The sequence below is a fragment of the Nerophis lumbriciformis genome, linkage group LG03 (genome assembly GCF_033978685.3).
Source record: "Nerophis lumbriciformis linkage group LG03, RoL_Nlum_v2.1, whole genome shotgun sequence".
Taxonomy (NCBI): domain Eukaryota; kingdom Metazoa; phylum Chordata; class Actinopteri; order Syngnathiformes; family Syngnathidae; genus Nerophis; species Nerophis lumbriciformis.
The window spans coordinates 9748973-9773016 of NC_084550.2; the positions used below are offsets into that span (position 1 = coordinate 9748973).

Below are 24044 nucleotides of genomic sequence, written 5' to 3' on the forward strand. Positions count from 1 at the left end.
TCAGATCAAAGTCACTGGGGTATGTGAACTTCTTGATCAGGGTCATTTGGGTACTTTCTTTTGTCATTTTGATTTAAAAGGAGTAAACACAGTTGTTTGCCAATAAAATAGCTTCACACGACCATTAAGGATGAGTGGAAGAAAGGTTTTTGTGTTATTATTCATATTCTCTGAAGAATGGCCAAGAAATCATCAATTCTCCCAGGGTATGTAAACTTATGAGCACGACTGTATATGAACATCATTTCATTGTTAGTTTGTTCTTTGTCTCCTAAGCACTGTATGATGTGGACTTGTAAGTACAAAAACCTAAAAAGAACTTACAGTGAGTCCACAGTTCATCTACTGTAAGGCAGCAAGAGCTTTTTGCCTCAAGTACTTTTCCAAACAGAACACGGCCACGGAGTCAAAGTCTGTGTCGAACTTGTTAGCAAAGAGGTGATGCTGCTCCAAGATCCACTGCAGGTCCCCCACCCCGTAAACACAAATGGCCCTCACGTGCCTGCCCTGACACTCCGGGTACACGGCGCCCACCTTGGCCCTTGCGCCCTCGTGCCACTGCCACTTGACCAGCCGCGCTATGGCGTTGATGTCGGTCATGTCGTACTTGGGGCTGGCCCACGTGGAGCCGGGCACGCCGGGGAGCCTTTGAATGGTCGCCCACAGGAACTCGTCAGGACTGTAGGTGTCCTCGGCCCAGGCTTTCAGCGCCTGGATGCGTTTGTCCTCCAGGACGCTGCGGACGTAACCTCGGCTGACCACCACGTATGCGTTTCCGGAGAGGATTGGGATGTTGAAGGGCGGCGGATCTTTGGGCTTTCCCACCCCCTGGGACAGTAACGTGACAGTCAGTGGAATTTATGCACAATAACACTTTGATTCTTTTGCACTGCAAAAACTGAAATCTAAGTAAGATTAAATATCTCAAATAAGGGTGATATTTGCTTATTTTCTGTCTGATAAGATAATTCTTCTCACTAAGCAGATTTTATGTTAGAGTGTTTTACTTGTTTTAAGGGTTTTGGTCCTAAATGATCTCAGTAAGATATTACAGCTTGTTGCTGAGATTTGATGACCTATATTGAGTAAAACATGCTTGAAACTAGAATATCAAAGCTGTGTCATCAACACTCACAAGTATAAAACTACTTTTTTAAAGTAATCGTTTCTTATTTCAAGCATGAAAAAAAAAATCATGATTTTGACACAATTGTCTCATAATTAAAACGGATGACAGCCAAATGGACTTTGCTGTTTTATTGTCAATGAAACAATAGAAAACACGTACTCATATAGTAGTACAGTTGGCACAGTACAGTAAACTGACAGTTAATATTTAAACATTTAACATGTGACATTTCTAACAATTTTGAACAGAAATAGTTCATGCACATTCAGATAAATTCTTCAAAATTACACTCAAAAATCGGGCTGTATATATGCGCACTAATTGACTGAAAGAGCACGCACTTGGCGTGATGATGTCATGTTATCGATGGAAAAATGCATTTTTAGACCATATGATTGGCCTGAGCGGCTAGGAGACCCCGAGAGTAACAAGCGGTTGCCTTGTTGCCTTTCCATTAAGAACAATAAATTAGTTTTTAGTATAAGTTTGCTGGTTTCAAGAAATGTAATGCCGAGCGCATATGATTATGTCAAGATAATGGCACTAGCATTTACTTCATTTAAGAATATTTTTCAACATATTGAGCAAAAAGGTCTCTCTTTTTTTTTTCTACCAAGAAAAGTGCACTTGTTATTAGTGCATACTTGCCAACTTTGAGAACTCCGATTTCGGGAGGTGGGGGGCGTGGTCGGGGTGGGGCGGGGGCGTGGTTAAGAGGGGAGGAGTTTATTTACAGCTAGAATTCACCAAGTCAAGTATTTCATATATATATATATATATATATATATATATATATATATATATATATATATATATATATATATAATACTGCGATGAGGTGGCGACTTGTCCAGGGTGTACACCGCCTTCCGCCCGATTGTAGCTGAGATAGGCTCCAGCGCCCCCCGCGACCCCAAAGGGAATAAGCGGTAGAAAATGGATGGATGGATATATATATATATATATAAATATATATATATATTTATATATATAAGAAATACTTGACTTTCAGTGAATTCTAGCTATATATATATATATATATATATATATATATATATATATATATATATATATATATATATATATATATATATATATATATATAAATAAAAGAAATACTTGAATTTCAGTGTTCATTTATTTACACATATACACACACATAACACTCATCTACTCATTGTTGAGTTAAGGGTTGAATTGTCCATCCTTGTTCTATTCCCTGTCACTATTTTTCTAACCATGCTGAACACCCTTTCGCAGGTACCCAGAAAGGTTTCGAGTACCACCAAAAAAACTGAATCTCTGAAGACAGTATAAAAATCTGTGTTAAAGATGTACAAATACTGTTTGTATAATAAGCATGTTATTGTTTACAAATGAGGGTTAAGAGTTCAGTACTAAAAAAAAAAAAAAAGAATGTGGCTTCGGTACAGTTTTTTAATTGAGCTGCTGCATTTTTTGGTTGGGTTGTTTATTTATTTTGAGTAACTTCTACATTTCTAAAAGGGGAGGAATGTAATAGAGTGATCTATGTTTGTCTGTTGCCATCTCCTGGTGAATGTTGGCTATAGCGTACTGGGGTTACTTTTTGGTTGGCCAACGATTTACGTGGTGTTGCACACCTGACGTCAAGTGTGTGAGTCTGTTCTGAAGTCTACGGTAAAGAGACGTACTTCATCCCCTCGCCTGTTTATTGCCTCCAACTCAATATATTACAACAACATTGCTGTTTACGGCAGACAAACTGCTTTACGGTAGAATAAAACATGACTGCTGTTGTTGTGTGTTGTTACCGCGCTGGGAGGATGTTAATGAAACTGCCTAACAATAAACCCACATAAGAAACCAAGAACTCGCCCTCGATCATTCTACAGTTATAACGTGTTTGGGCAGGCACGCTGTTTATATTGTGGGAAAGCGGACGTGAATACAGGCTGTTGACACGTCTCTCAGGTCCGCATGGAGCTGGAGGGGGCGTGGCTTCCAGCTCCGCCTGAATTTCGGGAGATTTTTGGGAGAAAATTTGTGCCGGGAGGTTTTCGGGAGAGGCGCTGAATTTCGGGAGTCTCCCGGAAAATCCGGGAGGGTTGGCAAGTATGTATTAGTGAGAATATACTTATTTTAAGGTATTTTTGGGTTCATTGAGGTTAGCTAATTTTACTTGTTTTGGAAAGTCTTGACAAACCGAATTTTCTTGTTCTATCAGCAGATAATTTTGCTTAGTTCAAATAAAATACCCCTAATTTTTTTTTTTTTTTTTTTTTCTTGTTTTTGAACACTGACTTTTTGCAGTGTGGATTACAAACGTACAAATTAAACCCTCAGGGTGTCCTGATACAACAGCCTTGAGTATTGGCAGACAACATATCAGATACCAGTCATGCATTGCTTGTCTTATTTTGGAGTGTGGAATGTTTGAAAAGGTACGATGAAGTGAAATGACTCAAACTGAAAACAAATGGTCCAAAAAAAAAATATGCACAATTTGCGGTAAAATACCGGCAGTTGTGGTTGCCAGGAAATCACCGTGAAAAATACTATGTATGGGATATTACACTGCAAAAAGTCAGTGTTCAAAAACAATTTAAAAAATTAAAAAAAATTAGGGGTATTTTATTTGAACTAAGCAAAATTATCTGCCAATAGAACAAGAACATTTGGCTTGTCAAGACTTTCCAAAACAAGTCAAATTAGCTAACCTCAATGAACCCAAAAACACCTGAAAATAAGTATATTCTCACTAATAACAAGTGCACTTTTCTTGGTAGAAAAAAAAAAGAGACCTTTTTGCTCAATATGTTGAAAAATATTCTTAAATTAAGTAAATGCTAGTGCCAATATCTTGACATAATGATATGCGCTCTGCATTAAATTTCTTGAAACCAGCCAACTTATACTAAAAAGTAATTTATTGTTCTTAATGGAAAGGCAACAAGGCAACCGCTTGTTACTCTCGGGGTCTCCTAGCCGCTCAGGCAAATCATATGGTCTAAAAATGCATTTTTCCATGGATAACATGACATCATCACGCCAAGTGTGTGCTCTTTCAGTCAATTAGTGCGCATATATACAGCCCGGGCCCCGGCCAAATTTTTTTAAATTGTAATTTTGAGGGATTTATCTGAATGTGCATGAACTATTTCTGTTCAAAATTGTTAGAAATATCACATGTTAAATGTTTAAATATTAACAGTTGCTGTACAGTTTGCTGTACTGTGCCAACTGTACTATTATATGAGTACGTGTTTTCTATTGTTTCATTGAAAATAAAACAGCAAAGTCCATTTGGCTGTCATCTGTTTTAATTATGAGACACAATTGTGTCAAAGTCATGATTTTTTTTTTTCATGCTTAAAGTAAGAAATTATTACTTTAAAAAAGTAGTTTTATACTTGTGAGTGTTGATGACACAGCTTTGCAACACTTGATATTCTAGTCTCAGCAACAAGATGTAATATCTTACTGAGATAATTTAGGGCCAAAACCCTTAAAACAAGTAAAACACTAACATCAAATCTGCTTAGTGAGAAGAATGATCTTATCATCAGAAAAAAAAGCTGGTTGAAAGGGAAAAATTGGATATGAGGGCCAGCATGGACGAATAGAACAGACTAGAACATTGTAATGTCTGCTCGCGGAAAAACAAAAATCCTCATCTACGATTTGACTCCCTCGAATGGCCTTGACGCAGGAGCAGGCTGTTCTGAAAACATCCATGAGGACTCCTCAATGATGGACGCTTTTGACATCCCTCCCTCCTCAACGACATCTGGAGTCGAACTTTTGCTTGCATGCAGAACGGCCCCAGGCCTATGGACACTACATCAACACACCCAAGACAATGGGCATATACACACACACACACACCCTCTCCCATCCCACGCCTTCACCACCGCTTGATTCCCCTTCGGGGTGATGGACGGTGTTGCGTTTGGACCAGTTGTCCCTCCCAGGGAATTCAAGTTTCTGGTCGTCGCTCCCAAGCTCTATACGACACTTAAAGCTGAGTAAAAGAACCACCAGAGACAGAATAGGTATTTTGTAATATATTTGCAAAGCTTTGTAAATATCATGAGACTTGTCCAGCATAGAACATTCAATCGCGCAGCTAAGATGGTCTCCCCTAAAAAATGGAAACCTTCTATTCTATAAAGTCTCTTTCCCTCCCACCCTCGCTGTCTTGTCTTTCCAGCCCAAACACATGCCCATTGTCCTCCGCACCTGGACATAAGAAGGGATAAAAGAAGGAGTACCTCTCCTCCTTACATTCCACAGTCAAGGTTAGCACACAGTATTTGCAGACAACCAAAAGACCACAATTGGAAGAAAAACACTAGCTGTTTTGTAATATGATTATGAAATTAAAGAAGTAACACTTAAATACGGATATATGTAAATATCTGCCTCCGACAACGGCTGGCAGCGCTTCATAGCAGCAGTCGACCTCCAGGGCCCCAACTCCCCCCCGTCTGTTGCGAGTTGTTGTGATTAAATGTAACATGTTTATGTGTGCATGGCATGGAGGTTTTTTCCCACTCCAGACTAGGCCCCCTTAGGAGCACAGTCTAGATTGTATTTTTTTACTCATCTTCTTCCCCAGCGTTTTACCTTTTTCCCCATCTTTTACCCTGTACACTGTTTGTTTGTCTAATCTTGAACGGGTTTGTGCTGAAAACATAGTTCCGTTGTACTTGTGCAATGACATTTAAGACCTATCCTATCCTATCCAGTACTCAATTTTGTCAGATTTCGTAATGTTTTCGTCTTGTAATGCACCTGTCAACCTTTGTCCCAAAACGTTTAGAACCGATTCTAGGTTGAGTTCCACATTCCCGTTCATTGAAGCTTAAACCCATACCTTTAGTTGTCCATCAACTATATGGTGAACATTTTTCACCCGCCACACCTTCTCCTTGGGCATCTTCTCAGACTCCATGCTGTTGGCTCCGTTCAGCGCCCGGAGGGCTCGCACCATCTCCAAGTTGGTCTTGAGAGGAAAGTCCTGTCCGCACAGGTTGATGAAGTACTTCCACGTGGCGCTGGCCTCGAAGAGGTCCGCCATGCAGTGCAGGTCAGCCTGCACGCGGGACCAGCTGGCGTACACCACGCTCTCGGAGCGGCTGGCCAGGAAGACGTTCGGGAAGCAGGAGGTGATGGACGTGACGGCCGAGATCACGGACGCAGGGGCTTTTTTGTCCACGTGGACGCAGTAAAAGTTTTGAGGCGTGTAAATTGCCCGGAGCAGACGCTCAAAATTCTGCACCTGTAGGACGTAAAAGTGATTATCTATCAATAGACTCAAATATTCAATTTCCCATCAAGTAACAACCGACATCAATGAGCTTTATACGATCATTATGGACCTAAAGTCATCACATACAGCTGGAGTGGACGGGATATGTAGCAAAATCTTGAAAGCCAGAGCAAATGTGATCATAAATCCTCTTTGTCAATGTATAAACCTGTCACTTAGTGCTGGCATTGTACCCAAAATGTCCAAAGTGGCAAAAGTAATCCCAATTTTTAAATCAGGTGATAAAAATAATATGAACATCCATCCATCCATCCATCCATCTTCTTCCGCTTATCCGAGGTCGGGTCGCGGGGGCAGCAGCTTAAGCAGGGAAGCCCAGACTTCCCTCTCCCCAGCCACTTCGTCCAGCTCCTCCCGGGGGATCCCGAGGCGTTCCCAGGCCAGCCGGGAGAGATAGTCTTCCCAGCGTGTCCTGGGTCTTCCCCGTGGCCTCCTACCGGTCGGACGTGCCCGAAACACCTTCCTAGGGAGGCGTTCGGGTGGCATCCTGACCAGATGCCCGAACCACCTCATCTGGCTCCTCTCGATGTGGAGGAGCAGCGGCTTTACTTTGAGCTCCCCCCGAATGACAGAGCTTCTCACCCTATCTCTAAGGGAGAGCCCCGCCACCCGGCGGAGGAAACTCATTTCGGCCGCTTGTACCCGTGATCTTGTCCTTTCGGTCATGACCCAAAGCTCATGACCATAGGTGAGGATGGGAACGTAGATCGACCGGTAAATTGAGAGCTTTGCCTTCCGGCTCAGCTCCTTCTTCACCACAACGGATCGATACAGCGTCCGCATTACTGAAGACGCCGCACCGATCCGCCTGTCGATCTCACGATCCACTCTTCCCCCACTCGTGAACAAGATTAATATGAACAATTATAGGCCAATTTCAATTTTACCAACATTTTCAAAAATATTTGAGAAAGTGGTCTATAACCGACTGAATGGCTTTCTGGAAAAACTAAATATCCTTGTCCCCTCCCAATATGGTTTTCGTAAAAAAAAGCACCACCTGTACGGCTATACTCGACCTCTTGGAGGTCGAGTATAGGTCAATGACTGTATTGAAGAAGGAAAATGCGGTATTGGTATTTTTTTGGATCTATACGAAATACACAATAGACTTTGAGATCTTATTGTATAAGCTATATCACTATGGTGTCAGAGGGGTACCTCTCGATTGGTTCCGCTCTTACCTATACGGAAGGCAGCAATGTGTATGCGTCAATGATCACAATTCACCCTGTATGACCATAAATTATGGGGTTCCCCAGGGATCCATCTTGGGGCCTCTCCTTTTTATCCTACACACAAATGATCCGAAACTTTTCATAAAATAATTTTTGCTGACGATACAAATTTGTTTACCTCACACAGGAGCCTACACCATCTACAAGTAACTGTCAATTCAGAGCTTGTGAAAGTGGATTCCTGGTTCAAATGCAATAAGCTCTCACTTAATGTAAATAAAACACATTTTATTCTATTTCGTTCTAATAAAAACCGGACAAATACTGAGCACTGCCATATCAACATCAATGGGCAGGAAATACAGAGAGTGTACTCCACAAAATTCCTGGGGGTCATCATTGACGAATACCTCAATTTCAAATGTCACATTAGCCATCTGTTAAACAAATTATCCAAATATGTTGGCCTGTTCTTTCACCTTCGTCATTATCTTCCTCTTTATGCTCTACTCACACTATATAAAACTCTCTTTGAACTACATCTAAACTACTCTAATGTCATCTGGTGTAACACCTTCCCTACCAGGGACGTGCACATGATTATAGAGGGGCAGGGGCTCAAAGTCAGAAAAGGGCAGGACATTTTTTTGGGTCCTTTGCACAATATGGAAATTAATGTAAAATTAAATTTGCTAATAGGAAGCTAACTACTTAGCTGTGTGTCCTTTTTAGGTAAAAGTGATTGCCATTTCTTTTGTGTCAACAAATTATTGTCATAATGAGTTAATTCACATTATCATAGGCTTGGAAGACATGAAAAGCAACAAAACACTGGTTTATTATTAGGCTATTTATTGTTAAAGATAAGCACTTTAATATTGAATATTGAACAGTGCAACATGAACTTTGAAAAAAAAATACAAAAATAAATACTCAAATGGAAAAAAATTCAATGAGAAAATCTGTCCTTCTTCCCTTAACTTGATGAAAACACCATCAAGTTGTAACTTATGGTCTTTCTCACTTAATGCTCAGACTAAACAACTGAAACGCAATACAGGCCCAAAAATATGGACCAGGGGCCAGTAGAGGGCTGTAGGATGGAGGCCACCCATACCCAAATATGCTCCTCAATGTAAATTCAGGGCTTCCATGATGCTAGTACTTGGTTTTAGCCATGCATTAAGAGGTTTGCTACCCTTAGCTGCTTCCTGGCGCTCCTTCTCCTTCCTTTTCTGTATCCTTTCTTTTTTTGGCATTGTGCTGCAGGCATAATCAACATGAATCAAGTTTAAATACAGATGGTAATATTCCTAACAGATAACCTACATCTTATATCCCCAGAATGCTGAAATTATTATTATTATTAATAATAATAATAATAATTATTATTATTATTATTATTATTATTATTATCATTATCATTCTTCTTCTTATTATTATTGTTATTATTATCATTATCATTATTATTATTATTATTATTTTGTTAACCCACACAGTAATAGCAAAGTCACAATAAACTTTATATCTAAACCTCTACTGTGAGAGAAATGTGATCCGCCGTAAACACAGTGCATTTTATTTTGAAAATTAACCTGGTGTTTTATTTTGTATTTTGTACACTACTTCCTGTCCCGCACGATCCGCTCTGCTCTGTGCGGAATTGATGTGCCGTGCTCAATTGATGCGCCGTGCTACGACGTCCGGCAAAAACAGAAACTGACACATTGAATAATAGAATAATACAGCGTTTTTCTAAAATATTACCCATATTAGATGCTGAATAAGTGGACGGCGACTAGACCATAACTCACAGGTTCAAGTTGCTCCACTGTCACGTCTCCTCAGGGGCGCAGTTGGCTCTCTCTCCTCTCACTTACTCACTCACTCGCCCTCTCTCTCCCTCTCTGGCGGAAGCGGCAGGCTCAAACAACCCGGTATTACAAGAAAACGTGGAGTTTTTGTACCGCTGTTTTTTTTTACATCCCTGACAGGAATTTATTAATGTTATTTAAAGAAAAGAAAAAAAAAACCAAAAAAAAAAACCACACACACACACACACAGGCAGAGGGCACTTTTTAAGACGAGGCAAAAAAGGGCAGGGGCTCAAGCACCCATAGGGCCCTATGTGTGCACGTGCCTGTTCCCTACCTACCTTCACAAATTAGAATCCATGCAAAAGAAAATCATACGGGCCCTGTCATGGTCCAAGTTTATTGCCCCCACTCGAAATCTATTCCATAATTATCATCTCTTAAGACTGACAGAGTTCAATATTTATCACAATGCTTGTGTAACCTATCAAGTCATTTACAGGCTGAATTTAAGGCTCTGTAGCTTGGTTCCTATCTACCATCCCCAGCATGCCCACAACACTCGTAACGTAGATCTGATATCAGGTAAACATCGTTTACTGGATTGTACCGCTCGAAGTGTTGTATGCAGGGGACCAAAGATTTGGAACCGGCTTAATGAGAGCCTCAAGATGCTGTATCCATTCTCCAACTTCAAAAAGAAACTGAAAACTTATCTATCAACCACCTATATTTAATGCCTCATGTGGGGTAGACTACTGTTGGGTTTTGCATGATTGAATGAATGTATGTATGTATGTGTATGCTTGCTTTAGTACTATTATCTTGTGTTAATCATATAGTGTTGTTGTTTTGTTTTTTGTTGTTGTGCTTGCTACCATGTTTCATCATTCCATGTATATACTGTCCTCCGGACCCCCTGTCAAAAGCTTCTTCTAGCTTATTTGGGGGACCCTTTCACGTACCAACATCTTTAAATGATGATATTCACTACTATTGTAATTGTTATATGGTATTGTGAATAAACTTGAAACTTGAAACTTGAAACTTGAAAACTTAACACACCAAATTCCGTAGAACATCTTTTGCCCAGACTGCCTTTTCAATAAAAGGACCACAACTATGGAACTCTCTTCCTCAGTGGTCCCCAACTTTTTTGTAGCTGCGGACCGGTCAACGCTTGAAAATTTGTCCCACAGACCGGGAGGAGGGGGATTGTATTGTATTTTTTATTATTATTTTTTTTTTCATAAAGAAATATAATCATGTGTACTTACGGACTGTATCCCTGCAGACTGTATTGATATATATTGATATATAATGTATATATTGTGTTTTTTATGTTGATTTCATTAAAAATTTGATTTCTTGTGCGGCCCGGTACCAATCGGTCCGCGGACCGGTACCGGTGTCCCGGTGGTTGGGGACCACTGCTCTACCTGACACTTTGAAAAGTATACCTGTACACTGCAAAAAGTCAGTGTTCAAAAACATGCATCCATCCATTTTCTACCGCTTATTCCCTTTTGGGGGGCGGCGTAGGGCGCTGGAGCCTATCACAGCTACAATCGGGCGGAAGGCGGGGTACACCCTGGACAAGTCGCCACCTCATCGCAGGGCGTGTTCAAAAACAAGAAAAAAATAAAATAAACATTAGGGGTATTTTACTTGACCTAAGCCAGGGGTCGGCAACCCGCGGCTCCGGAGCCGCATGCGGCTCTTTGATCACTCTGATGCGGCTCAGCAGCTTACTTGCTGAACCCCCAATTTTCCCGTGAGACTTACGGATTTCAGTGCCTCTCGCAGAAAACTCCCGGGATTAACATTCGCCGATTTTCACACTTACGGCTATAATAAGGGCGTGCCATGATGGTACAACATTTGGCGCTCTCTACAATCGGTATTACCAGCGTGCCAGCCCAACACTTGTTATACAACATACATCTTCTGCTTGCACACGTACGTGACAGCAAGGCATACTTTGTCAACAGCCATACAGGTTACACTGATGGTGACCATATAAAACAAGTTTAACACTCTTACTAATAATGCGCCACACTTTGAACCAAAACCAAACAAGAATGGCAAACACATTTCGGGAGAACATCTGCACCTTAACACAACATAAACACAACAGGACAAACACCCAGAATCCCATGCAGCCCTGACTCTTCCGGGCTACATTATAAGCCCCCCCCAACCACCCCCCCACCCTCGCTCTATGCTCGGTTGAGGTGGGCGGGGTTTGGTAGCAGGGGTGTATAATGTATCCCGGAAGAGTTAGGGCTGCATGGGATTCTGGGTATTTGTCCTGTTGTGTTTATGTTGTGTTACTGTGCAGATGTTCTCCTGAAATGTGTTTGTCATTCTTGTTTGGTGTGGGTTCACAGTGTGGCGCATTATTAGTAAGAGTGTTATAGTTTTTTTTATACCACCACCGTCAGTGTAACCTGTGTGGTTGTTGACCAAGTATGCCTTGCTGTCACCTACGTGAGCAAGCGGGAACACCGTACAACGTGTGGCTGATCAGGCACGCTGGTTGTAGTGGGTGCTATATGCTGTACCATCACGGCACTCATGACGCTGACAAGCGCCATTCATTTAAAACCCGCGTGCCGCACCAGCTTTCAAATTCCATATAAAGGAGCGTATCTGAGACCCCTGGTTTATACATAGCACAAAGCAAATAAAAACTTTGTATGCAGTGTTATTTCATTATTTATATATATATATATATATATATATATATATATATATATATATATATATATATATATATATATATATATATATAAATATATATATATATATATATATATATATATATATATATATGAAATACTTGACTTGGTGAATTCTGGCTGTCAATATACTCCTCCCCTCTTAACCACGCCCCCAACAACGCCCCGCCCCACCCCAGACCACGCCCCCCACCTCCCGAAATCGGAGGTCTCAAGGTTGGCAAGTATGACATAATGATATGCGCTCGGCATCATGATTTTTTTTTTCATGCCTGAAGTAAGAAATTATTACTTTAAAAAAGTAGTTTCATACTTGTGAGTGTTGATGACACAGCTTGGCAACAGTTGATATTCTAGTTTCAAGCATGTTTTACTCCAGTGTTTTTCAACCACTGTGCCGCGGCACACTAGTGTGCCGTGAGATACAGTCTGGTGTGCTGTGGGAGATGATCTAATTTCACCTATTTGGGTTAAAAATATTTTTTTGCAAACCAGATGATGTGTTGTTTTTGACTGGTCAGTGCTGTCTAGAGCTCAACAGAGTAACCGTGTAATACTCTTCCATATCAGTAGGTGGCAGCAGGTAGATGTCAGAAACGGCGGGAGGCAGGGTGCAGGTAAAAAGGTATCTAATGCTTAAACCAAAACTAAACAAAAGGCGAGTGCCCCTAAGAAAAGGCATTGAAGCTTAGAGAAGGCTATGCAGAACAAAACTAAAACTGAACTGGCTACAAAGTAAACAAAAACCGAATGCTGGAGGACAGCAAAGACTTACTGTGGAGCAAAGACGGCGTCCACAATGTACATCCGAACATGACATGACAATCAATAATGTCCCCACAAAGAAGAATAAAAACAACTAAAATATTCTTGATTGCTAAAACAAAGTAGATGCGGGAAATATCGCTCAAAGGAAGACATGAAACTGCTACAGGAAAATACCAAAAAAAGAGAGAAAGCCATCAAAACAGAACGCAAGACAAGAAGTAAAACACTACACACAGGAAAACAGCAGAAAACTCAAAATAAGTCAGGGCGTGATGTGACAGGTGGTGACAGTACACCTACTTTGAGACAAGAGCTATAGTGATGCATGCTTGGTTATGCTTTAAAGTCATATCCAACAATTGTGACAACGACTTTTTACTGTCAACTGAGTTTCGTTTTTTAATGATTTCTGCTGGTGGTGTGCCTCCGCATTTTTTCAACGCAAAAAAATGTGCCTTGGCTCAAAAAAGGTTGAAAAACACTGTTTTACTCAATATAGGTCATCAAATCTCAGCAACAAGCTGTAATATCTTACTGAGATCATTTAGGACCAAAACCCTTAAAACAAGTAAAACACTAACATAAAATCTGCATGGTGAGAATAATGATCTTATCAGACAGAAAATAAGCAAATATCACCCTTATTTGAGATATTTAATCTTACTTAAATTTCAGTTTTTGCAGTGCACTTGTCACTTTCCAAAAACAACCAAAATTGTGGCTAATTGTTTTCCCATGTTTAGTTTTTACTCATTTTTACTAATTGGTTTTTATCTAGTCTGCACTTTGTCTGTGTTATTATTATTATTGGCTTTTATCTAGTTTGCACTTGTATTATTACTATTATCATTACTATCGACTCCTCTTTGCCTTATTCTTTTTATTTTCCTATTTTTGATGATGTTAGATCTGTGTTGTTGTTGTTGTTGTTGTTGTTGTGGTCAAGTGTTGTAAATTAGCTTTAGCTATGATGCATACATTGGATAACTGTTTCAGATGTCTATGTTTCTGTACCTGTCCCTATTTCAAATAAACTTTTATATATATATATATATATATATATATATATATATATATATATAGTCTAAGTAGAGTATTGAATTAAAAATGTTATTGAAACCAATTAAGCTTGAAAAAAAAAAAGACATTTCAAAATATTTGAATCTTTTATTACAAATAATTAGGGCTAGAAAAAACAAGTGAATTTGTGATTAATCACAAAAAAATATAACATTAATCATGTATACACACAGATTAGTGGCCTAGGGGTTAGAGTGTCCGCCCTGAGATCGGTAGGTCGTGAGTTCAAACCCCGGCCGAGTCATACCAAAGACTATAGAAATTGTGACCCATTACCTCCCTGCTTGGCACTCACCATCAAGGGTTGGAATTGGGGGTTAAATCACCAAAAATTATTCCCGGGCGCGGCCCCCGCTGCTGCTCACTGCTCCCCTCACCTCCCAGGGGGTGATCAAGGGGGATGGGTCAAATGCAGAGAATAATTTCGCCACACCTAGTGTGTGTGTGTGACAATCATTGCTACTTTAACTCTTTTTAACTTTATTAATCATGCAATTTATTTCAACCATACATTTAAACAATGTACAATTTAATGGACAGTTTGCTTTGAAATCATAAGTCAGATATTTCTTTTTATTCCAACAAAAACGTTTGTAAATGTATGATAACATAATATTTGTTACAATACTAGGAAACACGAAACTAACAGTCCAATATTATTACAGCATCTATTTGTATTTTAAGAAAGACAAATGTAATTTGTTACCGTATTTTCCGCACTATAAGGCACACCTTCAATGAATAGCCTATTTTAAAACTTTGTTCATATATAAGGCGCACCGCATTATAAGGCGCACAGAATAGACGCTACAGTAGAAGCTGGCGTTACGTTATGCATCCCGTAGTTGCAGACCTGTTGTGGCTCAATTTTGGTCCATATATAAGGCGCATCGGATTATAAGGCGCACTGTCAGCTTTTGAGAAAATTGGAGGTTTTTAGGTGCGCCTTATAGTGCGGAAAATACAGTACTTCATATTGTTCATATATTATTGAGCCCTGCGATGAGGTGGCGACTTGTCCAGGGTGTGCCCCGCCTTCCGCCCGAATGCAGCTGAGATAGGCTCCAACACCCCCCGCCACTCGGAAAGGGACAAGCGGTAGAAAATGGATGGATGGATGCTCCTATGGCAGGGGTCGGCAACCTTTACCAGTCAAAGAGCCATTTTTGTCACGACTTGGACTATGGCTTGGTTTGTTCTCCCGAGGTGCAAAAGATTTGGACCATACGTGGCGTGAAGGGGAATACATGATTTATTTAAACACTAAAACTACAAAAAAAAAGATCAAACTAAATATGCGCACAGGGGCAGAGGTACAAAACTAGACTATAAACACAGAACTTGCACATTGGCAGAAACTATGAACAATTAAACAAAACACTAACTGTGGCTTAATAAACAAAAACTTACTTGGCATGGAACCGGCATGAAAAAAGAGCAGCAAGGGTCATAAGGGTGTGGAGAGTGCGCAGAAGCATAAATGCGGGGATGTCACCACAAAGTCAAACTGAAAACACTGAACTTAAATACTATAGACATGATTAACGAAAACAGGTGCGTGACTCAAAACGTGAAACAGGTGCGTGACGTGACAGGTGAAAACTAATGGGTTGCTATGGTGATAAACAAGAGTGCACAATGAGTCCAAACGTGGAACAGGTGAAACTAATGGGTAATCATGGAAACAAGACAAGGGAGTGAAAAGCCAGAAACTAAACAAAACATGACTAAGACAAAACATGATTACACAGACATGACAGAAAACCAAACAAAACATGACTAAGACAAAACATGATTACACAGACATGACAGAAAACCAAACAAAACATGACTAAGACAAAACATGATTACACAGACATGACAGAAAACTAAACAAAACATGACTAAGACAAAACATGATTACACAGACATGACAATTTTGACCAGTTTCACAAATTATAGAAAACAATGGGAGCCGCAAAATTTTTTGGAAATTTTAAATGAAATAACACTGCATACAAAGTTTTTTTTTTTGCTTTGTGCTATGTATAATCCAGGGGTCTCAGACACGCTGCCCACACCTTTATATGGAATTTGAAAGCTGGTGCGGAACGCGGGTTTTAAATGAAACGCGTGCGGTGATGGTACAGTAAAAAGCACCCACTACAACCAGCGTGCCTGATCAGCTACACGTTGTGTAGGGCTTTCGCTTGCTCACGTAGGTGACAGCAAGGCATACTTGCTCAACAACCACACAGGTTACACTGACGGTGGCGGTATAAAAAAAACGTTAACACTCTCACTAATAATGCGCCACACTGTGAACCCACACCAAACAAGAATGACAAACACATTTCGGGAGAACATCTGCACAGTAACACAACATAAACACAACAGGACAAATACCCAGAATCCCATGCAGCCCTAACTCTTCCGGAATACATTATACACCCCAAACCCCGCCCAACTCAACCGACGCGAGGGGGGGGGTTGATGTGTGAGGGAGCAGGGTTGGGGTGGGGGCGGGGTTTGGTGGTAGCAGGGGTGTATAATACCTGGGATTTATATAGCGCTTTTCTAAGTACTCAAAGTCGCTTTACATGTAGAACCCATCATTCATTCACACCTGGTGGTGGTAAGCTACTTTCATAGCCACAGCTGCCCTGGGGTAGACTGATTGAAGCGTGGCTGCAATTTGCGCCAACGGCCCCTCCGACCACCACCGATCATTCATCATTCAATTCACCGGTGTGAGTGGCACCGGGGGCAAAGGGTGAAGTGTCCCGCCCAAGGACACAACGGCAGCGGTTTTTGGATGGTAAGAGGCGGGGAGCGAACCTGCAACCCTCAGGTTTCTGGCACGGTTGCTCTACCCACTACGCCATGCCGGTGTATAATGTAGCCCGGAAGAGTCAGGGCTGCATGGGATTCTGGGTGTTTGTTCTGTTGTGTTTATGTTGTGTTAAGGTGCAGATGTTCTCCCGAAATGTGTTTGTCATTCTTGTTTGGGTTTGGTTCAAAGTGTGGCGCATTATTAGTAAGAGTATTAAAGTTGTTTTATATGGTCACCGTCAGTGTAACCTGTGTGGCTGTTGACCAAGTATGCCTTGCTGTCACGTATGTGTGCAAGCAGAAGATGTATATTGTATAATAAGTGTTGGGCTGGCACGCTGTTAATACAGATTGTAGAGGGCTGCAAATGTTGTACCATCATGGCACGCCCTTATTATGGCTGTAAAGGTTAAAATCGGTGAATATTAATCCCGGGAGTTTTCTGCGAGAGGCACTGAAATCCGGAAGTCTCACGGGAAAATTGGGGGGTTCAGCAAGTAAGCTGCTGAGCCGCATCAGAGTGATCAAAGAGCCGCATACGGCTCCGGAGCCGCGGGTTGCCGACCCCTGTCCTATGGCATTTAAAACATTTAAAAATGTTCCTACGTGACATTCTGTGAATAAAATAATGGGGTCTTTTTTTTAAGTTGTTTCAAATTATGCAAGAAAGTACTGACCCGTGATTAATCGTGATGCATTAAAATTAAAATTCAATTAATCTGAAAAAATAAAATGATATGATTCATTAATACTACATCTCAAATTGTATATTGTTAATGTATTTAAATGTAAAATGTTTTTTTATGTGCAGATTTTTTCTTTAATCACGACAGACAAGTTGATTAAGGAAAATTGAGATTTGAAAGCCGTGCCTGCATTGTGGTTGTGATATATGAGTGACATACCTTATGATGGACCACCATGGAGTAAGCCAGGGGGAACGTCTCCTCTTCCTGGCTTAACGGGAATGGTAAATATTTCCTGCTTGCCTGGAATTTCCTGCAATGTTCAATAAATAATCATCACAAATCAAATGTACTGTAAATGCTCTAATTCAGTGTTTTTCAACCTTTTTTGAGCCGAGGCACATTTTTTGCGTTGAAAAAATCCGCAGGCACACCACCAGCAGAAATCATAAACTCAGTTGACAGTAAAAAGTCGTTGTTGCAATTGTTGGATATGACTTTAAACCATAACCAAGCATGCATCAATATAGCTCTTGTCTCAAAGTAGGTGTACTGTCACCACCTGTCACATCACTCCCTGACTTATTTGGAGTTTTTTGCTGTTTTCCTGTGTGTAGTGTTTTAGTTCTTGTCTTGCGCTCCTATTTTGGTGGCTTTTCCTCTTTTTTTGGTATTTTCCTGTAGCAGTTTCATGTCTTATACTGTATTTCCCGCATCTACTTTGTTTTAGCAATCAAGAATATTTCAGTTGTTTTTATCCTTCTTTGTGGGGACATTGTTGATAGTCATGTCATGTTCAGATGTACATTGTGGACGCCGTTTTTGCTCCACAGTAAGTCTTTGCTGTCGTCCAGCATTCTGTTTTTGTTTACTTTGTAGCCAGTTCAGTTTTACTTTCGTTCTGCATAGCCTTCCCTAAGCTTCAATGCCTTTTCTTAGCGGCACTGACCTTTTGTTTATTTTTTTTGTTTTCAGAGCAGTCAGCCTCAAACACATGTGTCAGGAACAGATGCGGAAGCAAATTTTCACAACAAATTTGTGCATAAAAGTAATAATATATCATATTATGGGTGTTTATTACACTTTGCATTCGTATTTTGCTGTTTGTTACATTTTTGTTGTGTTTTGCTTGATTGTAAAAGATGTCTATGGAGGAGCTGGTCTGAGAAGTAAAAGAGAAGCGACGTTCATATGTTAATATTCAGTGTTTTATTGTTCATAGTTAATATTGTTTTTAATGTACATTTTGGGTGTCTCATTCAGTAATAAACTGAAGTGGTCTGTCATTACTTTTTTAGTGTTCCTGACAAAAAGGGACCCAAACACACATACTGTAAGGCAGATTTTTATAGCCCCCCCAGACACTTTTGTTCTCTCAATGTGGCCCCCCGAGTCAAAATATTTGCCAAGCTTTGGTCTACACTGCAAAAAGTCAGTGTTCAAAAAACAAGAAAAAAAATTACAAAAATGAGGGGTATTTTACTTGAACTAAGCAAAATTATCTGCCAATAGAACGAGAAAATTTGGCTTGTCAAGACTTTCCAAAAAAAGTAAAATTAGTTAACCTCAATTAACCCCAAAATACCTTAAAATAAGTATATTCTCACTAATAACAAGTGCACTTTTCTTGGTAGAAAAAAAAAAAAGAGACCTTTTTTCTCAATATGTTGAAAAATGTTCTTAAATGAAGTAAATGCTAGTGCCATTATCTTGACATAATGATATGCGCTCGGCATTACATTTCTTGAAACCAGCAAACTTATACTAAAAACTAATTTATTGTTCTTAATGGAAAGGCAACAAGGCAACCGCTTGTTACTCTCGGGGTCTCCTAGCCACTCAGGCAAATCATATGGTCTAAAAATGCATTTTTCCATCGATAACATGACATCATTGCGCCAAGTGCGTGCTCTTTCAGTCATTAGTGCGCCCGGCCAAATTGTTTTTAATTGTAATTTTGAGGAATTTATCTGAATGTGCATGAACTATTTTATGTTCAAAATTGTTAGAAATGTCACATGTTAAATGTTTAAATATTAACTGTCAGTTTACTGTACTGTGCCAACTGTACTACTATATGAGTACGTGTTTTCTATTGTTTCATTGAAAATAAAACAGCAAAGTCCATTTAGCTGTCATCTGTTTTAATTATGAGACACAAATGTGTCAAAGTCATGATTTTTTTTTTTTTTTAAGAAATGTTTACTTTGAAAAAGCATTTTTATACTTGTGAGTGTTGATGACACAGCTTTGCAACAGTTGATATTCTAGTTTCAAGCATGTTTTACTCAATATAGGTCATCAAATCTCAGCAGCAAGCTGTAATATCTTACCATACTTGCCAACCCTCCCGGATTTTCCGGGAGACTCCCGAAATTCAGCGCCTCTCCCGAAAACTTCCCGGGACAAATTTTCTCCCAAAAATCTCCCGAAATTCAGGCCGGACCTGACCTGTTTTCACGTCCGCTTTCCCACAATATAAACAGCGTGCCGGCCCAATCACGTTATAACTGTAGAATGATGGAGGGTGAGTTATTGGTTTCTTATGTGGGTTTATTGTTAGGCAGTTTCATTAACGTCCTCCCAGCGCGGTAACAACACACAACAACAGCAGTCACGTTTTCGTCTACCGTAAAGCAGTTTGTCTGCCGTAAACAGCAATGTTGTGACACTCTTAAACAGGACAATACTGCCATCTACTGTACATGCATATGTGACAATAACATCTACGGCTTTTAGAGAGTGCAGTGCACAACTGCGCACACAACAAGAAGACGAAGCAGAAGAACGAGGAAGATACAGCTGTGGCGACGCCGACGACGAGTACGATGAAGAAATACGCTTGTAAGTTCCAAGCCGCAGCTGCGATTGGACCTGGATAGCCTCCGGGAAGAAGTAGTGGACTACCAAGTGCTTGGCGGTGAAGATCTTCCTCGGGAAGCAAAGATTGACCGGTTTTGGGCCATGCTAGGGAGAGATGGAAGATTCCAGACTCGAGTGCATTTGATGAAAGCACTTTTGTGCGTGCCACACAGCAATGCATCATCAGAGAGGGTGTTCAGCATGGTTAGAAAAATAGTGACAGAGAATAGAACAAGGATGGACAATTCAACCCTTAACTCAACAATGAGTAGATGAGTGTTATGTGTGTATATGTGTAAATAAATGAACACTGAAATTCAAGTATTTATTTTATATATATATATATATATATATATAAATAAAAATAAATATATATATATATATATAGCTGGAATTCACTGAAAGTCAAGTATTTCTTATTTATATATATATATATATATATATATATATATATATATATATATGAAATACCTGACTTGGTGAATTCTAGCTGTAAATATCCTCCTCCCCTCTTAACCACGGCCCCAACCACGCCCTCGACCCACCCACGACCACGCCCCTTTCACCCCCCACCTCCCGAAATCGAAGGTCTCAAGGTTGGCAAGTATGTATCTCACTGAGATCATTTAGGACCAAAACCCTTAAAACAAGTAAAACACTCTAACATAAAATCTGCTTAGAGAGAAGAATGATCTTATCAGACAGAAAATAAGCAAATATCACCCTTATTTGAGATATTTAATCTTACTTAGATTTCACTTTTTGCAGTGTAGGACATGTTTTGCTTTATTCATTATAGAAATATTTTTTGCCACCATTTGTTTATTTCTATATGAGATTTCCGGGTTCATTTTATCATCTATTAAAGTGATTTATTTTTTTCTATCGTCTATTTGTATTTTTGATTGACTTTCTCTTCTACTGTTACCAAATAGAATTCCTTTAGTTTTACTGAGATTGAAAGTCTGTTTTTGTCAAACCGTCTTCTTAATTGATTAATTTCTTCTAAAATGATTTGTATTAGCTTCTGTGTGTTCTCTCCTGAACAAAACGTAGTGGTGTTGTCGGCAAATCGTACTAACTTTAAGTCTTGGGTGACTTTACAAATTGATTGAACAATTGTGGTCCCAGTATCGAACCCTGGGGTACCGTATTTTTCGGACTATAAGTCGCAGTTTTTTTTTCACAGTTTGGCCGGGGGTGCGACTTATACTCAGGAGCGACTTATGTGTGAAATGATTAACACATTAGCGTAAAATATCAAATAATATTACTTAGCTCATTCACGTAAGAGACTAGACCAGGGGTCAGCAACCCGCGGCTCTGGAGCCGCATGCGGCTCTTTAGCGCCGCCCTAGTGGCTCCCTGGACCTCTTTCAGAGATGTGTAAAAATGGAAAAAGATGAAGAATTTTTTTTTTGTTTGTTTTAATATATTTTCTGTAGGAGAACAAACATGACACAAACCTCCCTAATTGTTAGAAATCCCACTGTTTATATTATGCATGCTTCACTAATGAGAGTATTTGGCAAGCACCGTTTTGTCCTAATTTCAGCGACCCTTGAACTCATCGTAGTTTGTTTACATGTACAACTTTCTCCGATGCTGTCACAGAAAGATGTGTTTCATGCCACTTCTTCTTTGTCTCGTTTTGTCCACCAAACGTTTTATGCTGTGCGTGAATCCACAAAGGTGAGCTTTGTTGATTTTATTGATTTGCTGGAGTGCTTATCAGGCATATTTTGGTCAATCCATGACTGCAAGCTAATCGATGCTAACATGCTATTTAGGCTAGCTGTATGTACATATTGCATCATTGTGCCTCGTTTGTAGGTATATTTGAGCTCATTTAATTTCCTTTACTTGTGTCCTCAGTGTATTTAATGTATATTTGCATGTCTCGTGACACATATATGTATGTAATATTGGCTGCATTTCTCATCGTTGTTTGAGTGCCATGTTGTTCCAGACCACAGCAAACGTTACCCAACTTGCAAAGATTGTAATAAATAAATCCTTAGACTTGGACACACACATCTATACCTTTGGCCATTCTGAGCCAGTAATTTCCAGAAGTTATCTCATCCTGTGAGAAGCCTCCATTTTACTAATCATTTCCAATGTTGCAAAAATGTGTAGAATAAAAATTCAAATACAACATTTGTGTTAACAAAGATTTGCGTGAGCCTTTGATAGTAGGCTAAAATAGCTAATATAGACACTTACATCATGTGTTGCCTTCACTATAACACTTATATAAGGCTTTTAATTTTTTGTGGCTCCAGACAGATTTTTGTATTGTATTTTCGGTCCAATATGGCTCTTTCAACATTTTGGGTTGCCGACCCCTGGACTAGAGTCAGGGCTGCATGGGATTCTGGGTATTTGTTCTGTTGTGTTTATGTTGTGTTAAGGTGCAGATGTTCTCCCGAAATGTGTTTGTCATTCTTGTTTGATTTTGGTTCAAAGTGTGGCGCATTATTAGTAAGAGTGTTAAAGTTGTTTTGTATGGCCACCGTCAGTGTAACCTGTGTGGCTGTTGACCAAGTATGCCTTGCTGTCACTTACGTGTGCAAGCAGAAGATGCATATAACAAGAGGTTGGGCTGGCATGCTGTTAATACAGATTGTAGAGGGCGCTAAGTGCTGTGCCATCATGGCACGCCCTTATTATTATTGTAAGGATGAAAATCGGAGAATATTAATCCCGGGAGTTTTCTGCGAGAGACACTGAAATCAAATCCGAAGGCTCCCGGGAAAATCGGGGGGGTCAGCAAGTATACAGCTGAGCCGCATCAGAGCGATCAAAGAGCCGCAAGCGGCTCCGGAGCCGCGGGTTGCCGACCCCTGGACTAGACGTATAAGATTTCATGGGATTTAGCGATTAGGAGTGACAGATTGTTTGGTAAACGTATAGCATGTTCTATATGTTATAGTTATTTGAATGACTCTTACCATAATATGTCACGTTAACATACCAGTTGGTTATTTATGCCTCATATAACGTACACTTATTCAGCCTGTTGTTCACTATTCTTTATTTATTTTAAATTGCCTTTCAAATGTCTATTCTTGGTGTTGGCTTTTATCAAATACATTTCCCCCAAAAATGCGACTTATCTATGTTTTTTCCTTCTTTATTATGCATTTTCGGCCGGTGCGACTTATACTCAGGTGCGACTTATACTCCGAAAAATACGGTACACCGCAAGATATCTCTAGCTCTGTTGATATATTTTCACCTCGCCAAAGTTTTTTTTCCAAATAAAGTTGTTTTTTGAGTTTTCAACAGTCTTTCCAATCACCCCCTGCTTCATTATGAACTCACCTGCAGTCTTTAGTGGCATTGGTGTAAAACTCATCAGGGACGTGGACCCTCTTGCGGAAGTCCTTGGTAATGGTCAGTAACTTGGCTCGCTCCAGCGCCTTCTGCTCTCCCTGCAGGATGGCCGAGCAGTCACAAACCTTCTCCGGGTTTTCGTCCTCATCCGTGTAGTCCAACCAGCCGTACCTGAGGTGGTAGGTGAGACTCAAGCTCTTCTTGGGGCCGCCGAATAGGGAAAGCATCCACAGTAACGCCACAAGGACGGCCATCGTTAGCCACAGACGGCAGCGTCTTGGTAGTCTCATAGCTGAGAAGACGCTGGGACATTTGATCTTA

The 24044-nt window shown here is 40.1% G+C and overlaps 1 protein-coding gene across 1 annotated transcript; it reads right to left on the bottom strand.

Moving 5' to 3' along the window:
• Positions 1 to 24044, bottom strand: LOC133578844 (beta-1,3-galactosyl-O-glycosyl-glycoprotein beta-1,6-N-acetylglucosaminyltransferase-like). The gene is made up of 4 exons (XM_061933351.1): positions 23712 to 24044; positions 17742 to 17835; positions 5988 to 6392; positions 1 to 828 (listed from the first exon to the last, which is right to left on the bottom strand). Exons 1-4 carry the CDS (start codon positions 24011 to 24013, stop codon positions 343 to 345), a joined length of 1287 nt encoding a protein of 428 aa, XP_061789335.1. The 5' UTR covers positions 24014 to 24044; the 3' UTR covers positions 1 to 342.